Source organism: Gopherus flavomarginatus, chromosome 1 (assembly GCF_025201925.1).
Source record: "Gopherus flavomarginatus isolate rGopFla2 chromosome 1, rGopFla2.mat.asm, whole genome shotgun sequence".
Taxonomy (NCBI): domain Eukaryota; kingdom Metazoa; phylum Chordata; order Testudines; family Testudinidae; genus Gopherus; species Gopherus flavomarginatus.
The window spans coordinates 316,336,531-316,352,581 of record NC_066617.1 but is presented as its reverse complement, the minus strand read 5'-3'; the positions used below and the strand labels follow the sequence as shown (position 1 = coordinate 316,352,581).

Genomic DNA, 16,051 nt, shown 5'->3' with positions numbered 1-16,051 from the left:
GTGATTCAGGGGTGAGACCCAGACAGATGGAGCTGGAATCCTGGAAGAAACTAAGGGATGACCAACAAAGACCTATCCCAGGGGTTGGCAACCTCTGGCATGTGGCTCACCAGGGTAACCACCCTGGCGGGCCAGGCCAATTTGTTTACCTGCTGCGTCCACAGGTTCGGCCGATCGTGGCTTCCACTGGCCGCGGTTCGCCGCTCCAGGCCAATGGGGGCAGCGGGAAGCTGTGGCCAGCACATCCCTCACCCACACCGCTTCCCGCCGCCCACATCGGCCTGGGACGGTGAACTGCGGCCAGTGGGAGCCGTGGTCCGCTTAACCTGCCAAAGTGGCAAGTAAACAAACTGGCCTGGCCCACCAGGGTGCTTACCCTGGCGAGCCGCATGCCAGAGTTTGCCGAACCCTGACCTATCCACATCAGACTCCAGAGAGCAATGAGGAGGAAGATCAAAAGCATAATGTTGGGGAAGAGCAAGAGTTTTCTCATTGCTGACTTTAGCACAATGTCTCTTAAATATAAAGAGGGGCCTAAAACACCACTGCCTTACTCTAGTGATATGCTGGTGTAACTCCACTGACTCAAATTACACTGGTGGATCAGCAGTGACTGACAGATTTATAATTATGATGATCTTGGACTGAGCCGGTAAATCCTCTTTCTCTGGTGTGTTAGCATCTACTGAACATCAACCTCTTGTTTTACAGGTGAGAGGTTTGGAAACTGGGGTGGTGCATGATAGCTTCATTCCATTTACCCATACACAAGATCCCAGAGCAATAAATAATGTAATGAGAACCTAAATGCAATCATCTTAAAGCAAATGACACTGTAAAATAATTCTACTGAAATTCCTTTAGGCTTTTATCAGGTTTCTGGGGTCGAAGAGGCTATTTCAGAAGGGTAATCAAAGCAAAAAGAGTAACTGATTAATTACACAGTTGCTTCATCACATGTGGCTTTCCAAATACTGGTTTTGAATCCAGCAGAATAATTTACACCTTCTTTTCATTCCCTCGGGCTACCCTCTTCCTCTAAGAATATCTGGACCATGATCCCCAGGAGCATTGATAACTACAGCTAGCAGTAATTGTTCTCCTCTCAGAGGGCCAAATGCCCCCTCCCAGATAGATTTTTCATCTTCTTGGAGGGCTTTTTCATCTTCTCGGAGGGCTTCCTCATCCTCCCAGAAAGCTCTTTCCTCTTCTAGAAGGGCTTTTTCATCTGCCCAGAGAGCCTTTTCTTCTGCCCACAGGACCTTGTCCTCGTCCAGGAGAACCTTCTCCTTTTCCCAGAGGAACTGATTCTCCTTCCAGAAAGCCTTGTCCTTCTTCCAGAAAGCATTATACCCCTTCCAGAAATCCCTGTACCCCTCCCAGAAGGCTTTTGCTTCTTCCCGGAAAGTCTTTTCTGCCTCTCGAAAGGCATTTTCCTCCTCCCAGATGGGGCTTTCCTCCTCCCAGAAAGCCTGGATCGCCATCCTGAAGGCCCTGATCTTCTCCCGAAAGGCATTCATCTTCTCCTGAAAGCCCTTGATCTTCTCCTGAAAAGCCTTGATTTCCTTCCGAAAAACTTTCTCATCCCACAGCTTCTTGATGAGCTGTTTCTGGCGGGAGGTGTAGGACATCTAGAGGCAATGGCAGTTTATTCATTCACTTGCCAACCTTGATGAAAGCTCGTATCACTTATGGAGCCTTGTGAGGGCAAGGCATGGTCCAAGCCCAGTCCAGCCTGTCACATCCTATAGCCCATCAGATAGAGAAGTGTCAAGATGTCAGCAATGACTATCGTAATTGGAATTGCTCAAACATATGCAGTAATTGTATAAATTGGGAGAGGGGACTGAGGGGTTTTACATATGGCTTCACCAGAATACAGATATTTACAAAGTGAAAAGCCTTCTCTTTGGATGGCACTTATATAGCATCAATTAGTGCAGTATTTGGGCAGGGATCCTGTAGCTCATTGTAGGTGTAACATCTGGACCAAGATTTTCCAAAGTCATTTTCAAAAATGATTTTGGGTGCCTCTGTTTTTGAGTGCCCAACTTGAGATCTTGGCAGGGATCTGGGGTTTCTGAAAGTGCTGAGCACTTACCCTCCAAAAATTAGGCCCCTGGAAGTAGGCATCTCAAAATGGAGGCACACAGAATCATTAATTTCCCAACCAATGGAGAGAGAAAACAATCTGGTTTTCTATTGACTAACTCTGCCTCATAATTCCTGAATTGAGAGAAAAGCTAATTACTTATTTGTACTGTTATATTTATTATGAATTATTGTACAATGCCTCAGGATCCAGAGCAGGGTGCTTTATAAATAAAATGTCTTTTCATCATTTGATTATACATGATTTCTTCTCCCCTTTGCTGGAAACTTAGGAGAGGCTCCAGGATAGCAGGGGCAGTGCAGGGAATGGTGCCTTCTCTTGCCAATGGTGATTATCAAGGAGATGGGAAGTGTGTGATACCTTAAACCCCATTCTTCCTTGATTTCCCCTCTCCTCATGTGAGATCTAGGTGTTGAAGGGACTTACCAGGATAGTACCCAGTAGGTCCTTCCAATAACCTTTGATGTGGATGTGGGAATCTATGGGGATGGTCTTCTAACATCATCCATTCCACTCCAACCATCCACTCCCCATGCCACTGCTAGCAGTGATCACCAGGATGAGTGGGGACAGAGTGAATGAAAGAAGCCACTTCTAGCCTCTTTCACAGCCATTAGGATGAGCTATGTGTCTAGCAGCCCCACAGTTGGAGAGAACCACTGCCTGGAGCCCTGTGGATGAAGAGGAACTATTGGTTCTCCTGGGCTCACCTACTCCTCTGATACTGCTTTGCTAATTCTCTGGCCTTCTCCTGAGAAGGGAGATTAACCATTCACTGGCATAGCAAAAGCTGGGAGGCTGTGAATGTGCTGCCTAGAGTGGGGAAGAGAAAGGGGGGATAGAAGTGATGTTCCACTGCATCCTTGCAGGGCTCCTAGCAGCACACCTCAATCCCCACTCCCTGCGAGGCTCTCAGTAGTCACTGAAACAACAGCGATTTCTTCTCAACAAAGGTGATTGCTGGCAGTGGCTCCTTTGCACCCACCCCTCTTATGGACTCCTAGGGAGGAAAGCCCTTTTCATCAAGGAGACCAGTAAGTAGCATCTCCTCCTTTCCCACCCTCTGGGATCCCTGTTGGTGGCAGTCAGTGGGAAAAGGAAAGTTCAATCCCATTTATCTCCATACTAATAAGAAACTTGCCTGAAAACAAAGGGGAAAGGGTGCCAGACCTGACCCCAACATATGCTCTATGCTGGGGAGAGGGAGGGATCCTTGGAGGAGTGGCAGTGACCACTCAGTCCCAACCCTTTGGGAGACTTTTGAAGAGCAATGACATAGCAGCAGCAGGAGGTGAATTTTGCCATTCCATGCACTGCAGCTGCTTCAGCCTGCTCCTTCCCTGAGGGTCCAGGAAGGAAGGATTCAGAAGCAGAGTTAGCAAACAGAAGACAGGATTGTTTGAGTCTTAAATAAAAGACCCACACTTACTCACACCATACCTTGCCTCTGAGTGAGTGTCAGCACTTGTTCCATTTGTTCATACTCACAACCTAGCCACGCTTTAACTTTTATCGCTCAGGAGGAACCTTTTCCTCTCACATCTCTTCCTCTCTTCCAGCAGGGGATTGGAGGAATCCAAAGGCCACGATTCCCCTATCTCAGGAGACAAGTAATTCACAGAGAGCTTTTAATGGGAGTTATTGTATCATGTAGAGGGAGAATCAGATACTGTATTAAATGAGAAGGATTTCATTCTGAGTTTCTTACCCTTATCAGTCTAATCACCAATAGACTGATGGCAGCCAATAAGGAGCACAAATATAGCTAGTCTTCTTTCAGATTAAGTATCTCACATTTGATATTTCTATTAATAGGCAGAGGTTTTAAAACAAATAAAAGGAAGTATGTTTTCACACAACGCACTCTCAACCTGTGGAACTCCTTGCCAGAGGATGTTATGAAGGCCAAAACTATAACAGGGTTCAAAAAAGAACTAGATAACTTCACGGAGGATAGGCCCATCAATGGCTATTAGCTAGGATGGGCAGGGATGGTGTCCCTAGCCTCTGTTTGCCAGAAGCTGGGAATGGGTGACAGGGGATGGATCACTTGATGATAACTTGTTCTGTTCATTCCCTCTGGGGCATCTGGCATTGGCCACTGTCAGAAAACAGGATACTGGGCTAGATGGACGTTTGGTCTAAACCTGTGTGGCCATTCTTATGTTCTTCTCTCTTCCTTAGGTCTAAGTGTCTCACTTTCTGGACTGCATACTTTTCCTTTTCTTGCCCTATCTCCAACCAACAGGAGCAGAGTGAAAATGGTATCTGCCTTGTTTTTTCTTGATGGTGTGAACATCTCTAGACATCAGGAAGTCAAACCCCAGGGACACACAGTAATTTGCTTAATAACAATAGATGTACTACCAAAACCATAACATTTGTAACAAATTTAAGAGAGACTGTACAATACTTACACAAGTGTGGGCTTTAACCCCACTGGATGTCTGATGCCCTGTGGGGATTGCCTAGCTAAGATTCAGGTCACCTATAGTGATGTCATTTCACAAGTACAACACCAATGACCCAAAGCTAAGTAATATTGAAATGGGCTTATGGTGGTCATTGGGGTGGAGGTGAATGAGGGAGGAGCCAAGAATGGATCTGGGTTCCCCTCTCATACCTTACTGTAAATGATCATCTGTTCACAGAGTGTAATAAATAGAACTATAAAACCACAATAAGCTACGTTGCATTGTTGGGTTAAGGATTCCTGCTGAGGGACCTTAACAAAACCGGCTTGCCTCAACATACTTTAAACATTAGGCAAATATAAATATTTTGGTTTTACTACTGTATGTATATGAAGCTTGAACCTAATGTAATAATCACACTATTGCATCTCCCATTTAAAAAACACATTCTATGAAGAAAATAGAGACATACATGTCATGCTGGAGCTATAACTAAGCTTAATGGGCCCAGCTGATCATAAACCTGTGGCACAAAGGCCAAGATATAAAAAAGTAAAGCTAGGCTCCTAAAGCCATATGTAGGCACCTACTGTAAATAAGTAGCCTGATTTCTGAGATCAGTGGGAGCTGCTGGGTGCACAGCACTTTTGAAAAATCAGGCCAATTATTTACAGTAGGTGCCTGTAGCAAGGCGGGGGGATACCCCACAGCCCAGCCGAGAGACGGACCTCCCCTGACACCAACATGGGTGGAGCCACTGGGTCCTGCACCCGCCCCTCAGAGGTCACGGCGCAGACCCGGAAGAATAAAAGCTCACCTGCAGAACTCAGTTGAGAACCAGCCGCCGCAGAGACCAGACGTCTGTGGCCGAGCTCCCTCTTGGGAGACAGCAGCAGCCCGCAGCCAGCTTGAGCCCGCACCTGGCCAGCCAAGCCTACCCCGAGGCACACTGGCTGAGCCGACCCCTCGCTCGCTACCCTGAGGAGCACTGGCCGAGCCTGCCCCGTGCCAGCTACCCCGAGGAGGACTGGCCGAGCCTGCCCGGTGCCAGCTACCCCGAGGAGGAGCCGAGCCTGCCCTGTGCTACGTATCCAGAGGAGCTGATGGTGTTCGAGACAATCGAGGACGCTAGCACGACCCAGGTATCCTACGAGGGGGAGTGTGGAAGTAGCCTGGGGGCAGCTGACCCCAGTCTGGCTGCAACACTGCCAGAGCCAATGTCAGTGTGTTGCAGCCAGGATCCCCACTGACAGCAGTGAGTTTCTGCTGCTGCTAGGGCCCCGGACTGGGACGCAGTGGAGTGGGAGGGCCTGCATCCCCACTGTCACTCACTCCTTGGGTGGCAGACTCCCCCTTTTCCCTGGCCTGGAGAGGCTAGGACCTCCTGCTAACTGATTATTGACTCAGTCCCTGCTGAAAGGCCTGAGTCCCTGACTGTTTGCTGGCTGCCCCGCCCTGACCTAGGGCCTGGGCTGCCATTTGACTATTGACTCAGCCCCCGGTCCAAGGGCCTGAGCCCCTAACCAAGTGTGCGTTACTCCCCACGACCGCAGAGCCAACAGCCGGCAAACTAGAGCGAGGCGGTGGGATACCCCACAGCCCCACTGAGGGACGAACCGCAGCAAAGCCGCACCACAGTGCCCAAATATGGATTGAGTTCCTGTTTCTGAAAATCTTGACCAATGCTTATTGATTTTAGTGGGGCTTCTGTCCACATATGGTTTTCAGTATATCTGTTATCTACAATGTAACAATATGCAGTATAATATAAATACTGATGCTTTGGCATGTACAATAGCTACTTAACTGAAAGGAGAGATTGTCAGTCTGTTTTCTCCATTATTAACCTTTAAATGTAGAGGAGTCTATCTTTTGTGTTTCAGCTAAGTTAAGAGTGAGTCACAGTGTTCTTTCCATTATAGCATCTTTGATCCTGAGTCACTTGTATGTGTCAGCTGCTTTGATAACAGATAGAGCAGAGGAGAATCAGGAACGAATGAAATGAAGTTCCAAGTGGAGAGTGAGAAATTGGAGCCAGAGTGTGCAAAAATTGCTTGAGGGCTTTTAAGGGAGGATGGAAAGTTGGGGCCAAGAAAGAAGAAAATAAACAGTATAAAGAGCCTTAGAGGGAGGAACAGAGATGGTCCATATTAAGCACATGTACAATGTACATATCACAAGCAAAATAACTTGTAATGCATTAGTGAGTATATGTACTGCTGCCCTCTATTGGTTCAAATCATAATTGCTTAATTGTGTGTCATAAGCCCTGTGCTGCTAATAGCTCCTTTTCCTTTAGCTCAAGTGATAAGAGCCTGTGCTTATTTTGGAGAAGCTGGATTACAGATCTATCTTTGCTTCCACTATGAAGTTCCAAATAGTCAAGATATGCAGCACTGAGAAAATTATCAAGCTCTACAGGAAAGAACCACAAATTTATTACAGTGTTTTTAGTATTGAATGTTGGAGTTCCATCTATATGCTCCGAGGCACCAGTTACACCTTCCCGACGGACTTACTTCTTCGCCTTCTTCAGAGCCTTCTCCAGCTCCTGAAGTGCACATTTTTTCATCGAGAAGACATCTTGTTCCACCCAAATATCTCTTTCTTCAGTCAGGATGATTCAGAAGTCAATTTATATGAAGGGCAGTTCCTTATTCCAAAACACTTCAGACATGTTGCTCTAGACCAAGAAAGGGTCTTGATCTTCCAGGCAGGTCTCTTGTTTCTTCTAAAAGGCCTTTTCTTCCTCTCATATGGCTTATTGATGGCTTGAACTTGTTCCCAGAAGACCTAGTAGGTCTTTTTCTTGTCCCATCGGTCTTAGCCTTCTCCCAAAAGGCCTTTACATCTTCCTAGAAGGCTTTATTTTCCTGCCTTTTCTTATATATCTCTTCTGGGGGGTTGTATAGTTGAAGGAGGCTGCCAGTGGATGGAAACAGCAAAATGTATTCACCCGCTTTCTGAAGTTGGAGAAAATCATCACTTATCCACATGTGAGGGGACTATAGCCAAAGTCCTCTTTTGTCTGGCACATCTCGTAATCTATCAGATAGAAAGTGAATGACTGGGCATAGAGGTGATTTGGTGAAGCAGGGAACTTGGAATTCCTGACTACCCAATATGTTCCTATTCTTGCTGTTATCAGCGGAGCTGCCAGCGGTAACGATAAGTTTCCTCCTCTCCCTACTCCTTTAATGATCTCTTTTTCCTCCACCAAATCAAATTCAATGTCTAAGGGGCCGAACAGACCTGCTGGGCTTAGATTCTGCAGCCCTCCTTTCCTCCTGCCAGCAGTGGCAGCCCCACAACCTGGGACTGATGTTCAACACCAATCGTCCCTCTCTCTGCCACTGGTTAAACGTTATTGGCCTGTCATATAGAGCTGAAGAGAACAGGCTCCTTCTCGCAAAGCATGGGGTAGAAGGTTAGAAGGAGAGGCTGTAACAAATATTTTGGGGAAGAAAGGCCTGAGGGATAGAGTGAGCCAATTTTGGGGAACTAGAGGGTTGGTAGGAAGCTGCATGGAGTAGAGAATGTGCCTGGACATTATTCAGATCTGAACAGACCTGCTTCTTGTCTCCCACGTAGATGGCTCCTGTATTGTGGATGCTGCTACCATAGCAACAACTTCATGCAATGTGAAAAGATTCCAAAGGACAAAGAGCCCACAGTGTTCCATTGTGGAACGCTCCACTCAATCATACCAGCCATCTATAATTATTATTTATATTGTCGTAGCACTTAGAGGCCCTAATTAAGATAGGAGCTCCATTCTGCAAGGTATTGTGCAAACACCTCGCAAGAGACGATCCCTGATGCAAATAGCTTAAAAAATAAAACCAACAAAGGGAAGAATCTTTATGTCCATTTTGCAATGAAGACTGGAAACACCGTTTAAGTGACTTGACCAATGTTGCACAGGAAGTCTGACAGATCTAGGAATTGAACTCAGATCTCCTGAGTCCTGATCCAGTATTTTAACCACAAGAACTTAAATCTCAAAGCCATGAATAACTAGTTACTTTTTTTTTAAACTGCCTCTGAACCCACCAGCTCCCTTTGGCCAGTTGCACCAGCCAGTCTGTATCACCAGTGCTCACTGAACATTCTAATCATGCACAATTAATTAAGTACATTTCACAGCCACTGTGAGGAATGGGATATAAAATAACTATGTTATCCACCCCTGGCTGGGGATGGAGCACAGGAAATGATGCAGAAACCTGTATTCAAGTGAGCATGCAGAATGTATGGAATGGAATTCCCTGAACTGGGACTTGACCTAAACACTAGGCTGAACTGTGGAACCCTAGATCTTTATTAATTACAAGTGGCTGAGACTTTCAGGCCAAAGGATCATTTTGTTTCCAAAAATACTTGAAATATGGGGTTTAGAATGGAGATGATGCACCTGGGAGGCTCTCATGTCCCACATGGGACTTAAAGAAGCATTTCACTCACTCTCACACCACAAGGAAGCAGCAAGGTCTGAGGAACATGAGCATATGGAGCCATGCCAGCTGTTAACACTCTGACATGTTCTAGACCCCTCGTCCCTTCATAGGCGTTCAAAACACTTAGATAAGGGAGGTCAGAGGGTCAGTATTAGCTCCATTTTACAGATGAGAAAACTAAGACACAGAGGGAAATGACTGACTCAGCCAAAACCACACAATGAGTTAGCAGCAGAGCCAAGACTAGAATCCAGATGTCCTGGTTCTTGGGCCCCTGCTCTGATCACTGGACAACCGGCTTCTTTGTATTTCTATATTTCATGTTCTGAAACCAACAGTCCATGAAACAGAGGAGGCTGGTTGGGCAGCCTACACTCAGCTGGGAGCCTCGTGGCCCTGATCTACTCATCACAGATAACGATGACACAGTGATGTGGTCTACACTGTTGCCACTAGCAGTCCCAAAACATTTTGGTCTCAGAAAGGGGCAGAGCAAAGAGATTCAGTTAAGAGCCAAACTGAGGTTGTGCAGTGGGAAGGATAGGACTTTTATGCCATTCCTGCCTGCTTTGGGGTGCTGTGCACCCCAGGGGGAGAAGTAAAGTTGTAGAGTGAAACTCCCTGTGCCTTTCCTTCTACAGCAAACATATCTCAGGGCCAGGCAGAATCTGGCCTAAATTATTATCTTTATAGCTTCAGCTAAGCAATTCTACGTATTGATGCTGGCGCTCTGTAATTCCTGTAACATGGAGCACCCAGCTCAGGACACTGCAATTTTTCATGTCAGTGCTTGTGTAAGCAGAGTCAGGATGAACTCTACCCCTGACAGCTGGTGGTCGAGGCGAGTTGTGGAAAAGAACTTCAGGGGCTGATTTTGTTTGCATAGGCACACTCACCCCAGCTAGCATGAACCCACAACAGCCCAAAATGGTCACTTTGGCTGCTGTGGGATCCTCAGTTTCTCTGTTATTGGGGCAGGAAGAATAAAGTGTTGTTACCCTGATTATGTGAATCAAGGACAATGAAACTGTTTTATGACAGAGGGACTCGCCATCAACTAAGTAACACTCAGTAGACAAGGGACATGGGTTCCAAAACCCAATGAATTAAGAGAGAGGTTGGGAGATTGGTATTGTACTTGATGACATGGGCCCCTTTTAAGGGCCTGAAATATCAATTACACCTCCTCCTCTCTCTGCTGTGGAATACCAGAGCTAATTTTAATTCCATTAGGAGTCTAGTTACAGGCTGCTGAGCTGAATTCACTTTGGGCCAATGGTGCACCAGCACTGAGGCTCACCTAATATAAGCTGAAATCACTAAAGAGCTAAAATTACTAAGAGCTGAAATCACTGAGTGCTATGTAGGGACCTGAAGATATGTTGCTGAGCAGCTGGCAGAGCACAGCAGTTTGTGGGATGACTGGAGCAGCTCATGGGATGGCTGGTAGAGCAGAGTGGCTGGTAGAGTGGCTCGCGGTGAATGCTGCAGCAGAACCCCATTGAGAGGCAGGGCAGTTGGTCTCAGACCATGTAAAGTGCCCCTTAATGTTGCTGCGTCCCCCTCACCCCAGGCTGGGAAGTAAAACTCTGCAGATAAACTTTTAAACTTTGGGGCTGCACTGACCAGGGACAGTGACTTTTGGGTTGTTGGACTCAAGACCATGAGGGGAAAAGGATACTGCCAAACTTACTGGAGGGGGGAGGGGTGTCTTTTGCTCATGGTTTGTGCTATGAATCCTGTTTGCGGTGTTTCCCCAACATAATGCCGCATTGTTTCCTTCATTTATTAAAAGGATTTTGCTACACTCAGACTCCGTGCTTGCGAGAGGGGAAGTATTGCCTCTCAGAGGCACTGAGGGGGTGGTATGTAATTGTCCCATGTCACTGGGTGGGGCTTGAGGCGGTTTTGCATTGTGTTATTGAAATGGAATCCCTAGATACTGAACCCGGCCCTTGTTGCTGCCAACTCAGAAAGGCAGAAGGGTTACACTTGATTTTAAACTTTTTCTTTTGGGGACAGCAGTGGTGAGTGCAAACTAAAACACAAATCCTGAATAACCCAATTGTGCCTGAGATCAAGGTAACATTGAGATAATCTGTTTCTGTTTTGGATTTCTGTTGAAGACCACTTTAAAGGCCACTTTCAGGGCTTGGAACCCTAAAACTAGTTCTGGCCATTCTCAATCACTAGTGCACATATCACATATCTCTCTACCCTGTCTCTACTCTGTGAAGATAGGGACTGAAATATGCAAATATCCAGCTCCTCTAGATATTTCAGCCCTCTGTCTTCCCTAAAATAAATAAACAGGAATAGAGAGGCAGAGGAGAAGGACAGCACAATGTTCACAGCCACCATCATCAACAGATCCAGCACCTTTGACTCACTCTTTCATCTCTGTCACTCTCTGTCTGCTTTCCCCTCTCCCCTCTTTTCATTTCTTTATTCATCTTCAGGCTGATCAGGCTGGATTCTAAACTGAGGCCTAGATTCTTTGCAACATGTGTTTACTTCATGTCACACAAGAGAGTGGATGGATTCTGGCAGAGAATTCCTTTTGCAGAGGAGAATTCCTTTCTAGAGTAACACTGCTGGAGGCAGCAGAACCAGCTCCTGTGCCACCTGCTTATGAAACACAGCAGGCACAGACAGGGAATGCCGTGGGGTGGAGCAGAGATTCATTGTACTGATTCTCCATTGGTATAAAGTTCTTTAGGTATCTTTTGCCAGTAGTGTAAATTAGAGCAGCCCCATAGCTGTTCTAACTAATGTTGGGGCCCAACCAGCACTGAGTCAAGCAACTGTAACTAGCTCCCTGATACTCTACCCACTTCTCTGCACTAAGATGATACAGGTAGATTTGATGCTTGGCTCTTCCAGCCATGTAATGGGCCTAGATATTTATCATCAAACTGACTTGCTTCTTCTCTCCCATGGTATGGCTGCTGGAAACATGGCAACAAATGGCTAGATTCTAAAGGAGAGAAGATTCCCAAAATTAAGGTGCCATTTCATAACACGGGCTTCCCAGGAATTAAACTGAAACTAAGTCATAGTCATTTTGAGCTGGGTCACAAATTTCCCCAGAGTAATGGGAGAGGAAGGAGAAGGAGGAAGTGGCTGTCATCTTCTTCAAACAGGCAATCAGGAAGAACATCGCCGAACTCTGGAACCTCACCCCCTGTAGCACAGGCAAGAAAATGTTCTGCTGCCCTGACAAGAAAACTGCGAGCTCTGAACATGGGAGAAAGTTTTGAGATGTGTGGTTGAGTGAATGAATGCTTCTCCAGCTCAACCACCTATTTGTGTCAAAGAGATCATTTATTCTTCTCTTCTCTTTACTTAGAAATAGGGAGCATTTATGGATTATGCTGAGAGGTATTGAGCTTCATACCCTGAACATGTATCACCATCACTATCTATGGGAAAGTTGGTCAATAATTGGTATCTGTCAATCACTTGTCATTCACTTAACTGTCTTTACTGTGGTTCCCAATGCAGCATCACATATTCATGCAATCAGTTCCCATCCTAGCCAGTGTCTCACAGGGACATCCTTGTCCACTGAGTGAACCTTGGAGCATAGTGCTAACTAGTGAGATTCTGAGGCACTACTGTGCGCTGCCCATGCCTGTGGGTGCCACCTCCTCAGCTCCCACTGGCTGCGGTTCCTGGCCAATGGGAGCTGCTGAGCTGGTGCTGGGGCGGGGGCAGCACACAGAGCCCCTGTGTCCATTCCTCTGCTTAGGAGCCACAGGAAGATGCTGGCAGCTTCCTGGGAGCTGCATGGATCCAGGTAAGGAGCCTGCTTGCACTGTCAACTGGACTTTTAATGGCTCGGTCAGTGGTGCTGACTGGAGCCACTAGGGTCCCTTTTCAATTGGACATTCTGGTCAAAAATGGACACCTGGCAACCCTATTGCTGATTGGAGCAGGAGTCAGTCCTAGTGTTTGGAGGGGTTAAGGGTCAGAGCCAGAGATAGGAACCAGTAGTCAAGCTGAGGGTCAGAGCTGGAGTCAGAAGGAAGCAGGATAGGAACAAGGCAGGTACAGAAATGATCACAGCTGTGGGCATAAGTGTTGAGCAGCCAGTGACCTGCTGCTGCACGTAAGAGCAGGCCTGCTAGCTCCCTTCAGCCAGTCAGGCAAGCTGGCCAATGAGGTGATCCTACCACAACTCAGCTGAGCCCATTAATCTGCCTGGAGGCTGGGCTGGCTAGTTCTCAGGCTCAGCTGAATGGCTTCACTCCTGACACCTGAGGCATCACACAACTCTGACAAATGGGAGCTTTGTGCCTTTACTAGAAGGTGGAGACAACATCTTGGCCAGCTCTTCAGAGCATTTCCCCTTTCTGACCAGCACCACTTCAGTCTTGCTTGGGCTCAGCTTGAGCCAGCTCTTCTCCATCCCAGAGCTAATTTCCTCTCTGTATTCTGGTGGCAGTTGCAGAGAATGAGCTATATAGTCAGGCTTGGCAGAATTTGGGGTTTGTTATTTTAGCAATTTCCATGGTTAATATTGATTTTTAATTTTAATTCCCCCCTCATTTAATTATTTTGATTTTTACAGCTGTGGGAAATGAAGCGACTGAGGCTAGAGTTAGGGCAGCATTGACAGCAGGACTGCAGGGGGCTCCCTGTGTGGCCAAGGGGCCTAAAACACCTGGGTACAAGGTGTGTGGGAGGTTGTGGTGCTGGCCCAGTGGAGCAGAGACCCCCTGGCCAGGGCTGCGAGGTGGAGGATGAGCCCTTGGTGGCAGGGCAGGCCACCCCCTGCTGAACTGCTGAACACTTCCTGCCTGAGGCTGGCCCACATGCTCCTGGCTGGTGAGTGAGCGAGCAGGGCTGTGGAGCTGCAGAGGGCTCCCTGCATAGTCATGGGGCTGATGACTCTGGGTCCCTGCGGGTGCAAGGGGTGGAGAAGGCTGTGGGCTTGGTGGGCAGTGCAGAAACCCCTAGCCTGGAGCGCAAGGAGAACAACGATACTCCAGCTGAGAGGGAGATCATCCCCACTGCTGAGTGGCTCCTGAGCCAATTAGCAGTGGATAACTTCCCCCATGGCCAGAGGCATGTCTTCCTCCACCTTCTTGCAGTTCTGACCAGGGGTCTCTGCTCTGCCTCACTAGGTCTGCAGCCTTCCCCACACCTTGCACTTGTGGGGATCATGGTCACTTGCCCTGAGAGAGCCCTCTGCAGCTCTGCTGTCATGGCCCTGCACCCTCACTCCAGGGCTGCAGAGGGCTTCTGCACTGCCACAGGGCTGGTGATGCCCAGTTCCTGCAGGTGCAAGGTGGGTGGGGTAAGCTGCACTCATTGTGTGTGAGCTGAAATCAATGTTTACCGACATCTTCTCGATTTAAATTGAATCCTGCCAAGCCTACACAGAGCTGAGTGTTAAATGGTGTACTGCTGGCAGCTACCCCATGGTGTCTCACTGTCTCTACCAGCAGTTTCATGTAGCTATTGAAGAGAAGCGGGGATAGTATGGATCCCTGGGGGTGCTGCCCATCTCCTCTCTGAGTTCTCACAGAGATGGCAGTTGTAATTACAGTGAACTCCAGCAGAATCAGCTGTGCTAGCTACAGCATTGACTGTGCTAGTGAACACCAATATGTCATCTCTGGTTTGCAGGAATCTAGGCTTGCTATTTTTGCAGCATGGACTTTTTTCGGGGGGGAGGGGATTGGCCTTTACTCCTGTTATTTTTTGGAGAGATATGATTGTAATAATTGCATGTTGTAATTTCTGGGATCACATTTGGCTTAGCCGTTAAATGCTATGGAAAGTAGTTAAAGTGATTTCACATACACCCCTCCACTGCTAACCAAAGCAGTTGTGAGCTAAACATTCACACGTCTTGCCTTGAACAATGGAAAAATGAAAGATGTATTGAACTTCTTTTCTTATAACTACATGCGTTGCTATTAATAAATGATAAAAAGCTTTTTCTCTGAACGCATTAGGATAAGATGATTGTTTCTACAACAGAAAGTAGCACTATTTCATTCATCAGTTTTAAAATTACTGCTGTCTTTGTCAACCTGTGGACAGATTCTCAGATTAGATGGAGCCATTTCCTAAATGCACTCACTGGGCCTGGTTCTCCACTGACTTGCAGTATGGTTATATGAACCTGTACAAAGAGAGGGTGAAGGTAGAGGTGGGCTCAGAGAGACTTGCTTTCACATTGTGAGCCAGCCTTCACTGGGGGAAAAGGTGTGATCTGTAAAACGAGATAGCTAACTCGAGTTAGCTCTCTTGTTTTAAAATGCGAATGGAGACAAAGCACAGGGTAGTTTCACCTCAGTGTGGCTGGTTGAGGTAAACACTGGTGGGGGAGGGTCTCAGGTTTGCCTCAACCAGCTACATCAAGGCAAAACTACCCTGTGCCTTGTCTCCACTAGGAATTGTCCGTGAGTTATTTTGAGTCTGATTTGGCATTGTAAACACCACCCCTTTTTTCCTAGTGACTATACAACACTGATTTTGTTCTCCATGATCTTTTGTAGAGTGGGATGGCCTCACAAGTTTTTATCTTGACTGGGCTGCTCGCACAAGAGTGGTGATCCTTTGGGACCCAAGTTTATTTCTGGTTCCTCACACATTTGTGTGTGAGGTATTACTACTACTCACATTTCTTACAGGGCACACCATGCAGGATGGCTCAGGAATCTACTTTTACTGGACTGACTCTCAATTAACTTCTCCCTCTTCAGACTCACAGCTGGTCCAGGAGCAGCAAACATCTGGAGTTAGGACAGTGCCAGGATGCAGCCTCTAGGACCCAATTCGGTGACCACTGAAGTAAATGAAAAGACTTCTATTGACTTCAGTGGGTTTTGTCTCTATCCCTATGGAGGAACCAAGAGGCCACATATGTATGTATACATGCAGCCAAGTCACTAAACACCCAGTTGTGCATGCAAACATGCAATTGTGTAATTATTCAATTTGTATACAAAGATGTCTAGGTAAATGGATGTACATGTAAATTATACACGTGCCTTTTTAGAGGTATTTTGAAAATCTGGCCTTTTTGCACCATAATTTTGCCAAATCCTATA

At 46.8% G+C, this 16,051-nt stretch overlaps 1 protein-coding gene across 1 annotated transcript; it reads right to left on the bottom strand.

The window, feature by feature from the left end:
* Positions 1-1,025: 1,025 nt before the first annotated feature.
* CCDC70 (coiled-coil domain containing 70) lies at positions 1,026-1,631 on the bottom strand. Its single transcript, XM_050951709.1, has one exon. It carries the CDS (start codon positions 1,629-1,631, stop codon positions 1,026-1,028), a length of 606 nt encoding a protein of 201 aa, XP_050807666.1.
* Positions 1,632-16,051: the final 14,420 nt, after the last annotated feature.

Excerpts from the sequence above, each read along its gene's own strand:
- CCDC70 (XM_050951709.1), bottom strand. The coding sequence starts at position 1,631 with ATGTCCTACACCTCCCGCCAGAAACAGCTCATCAAGAAGCTGTGGGAT.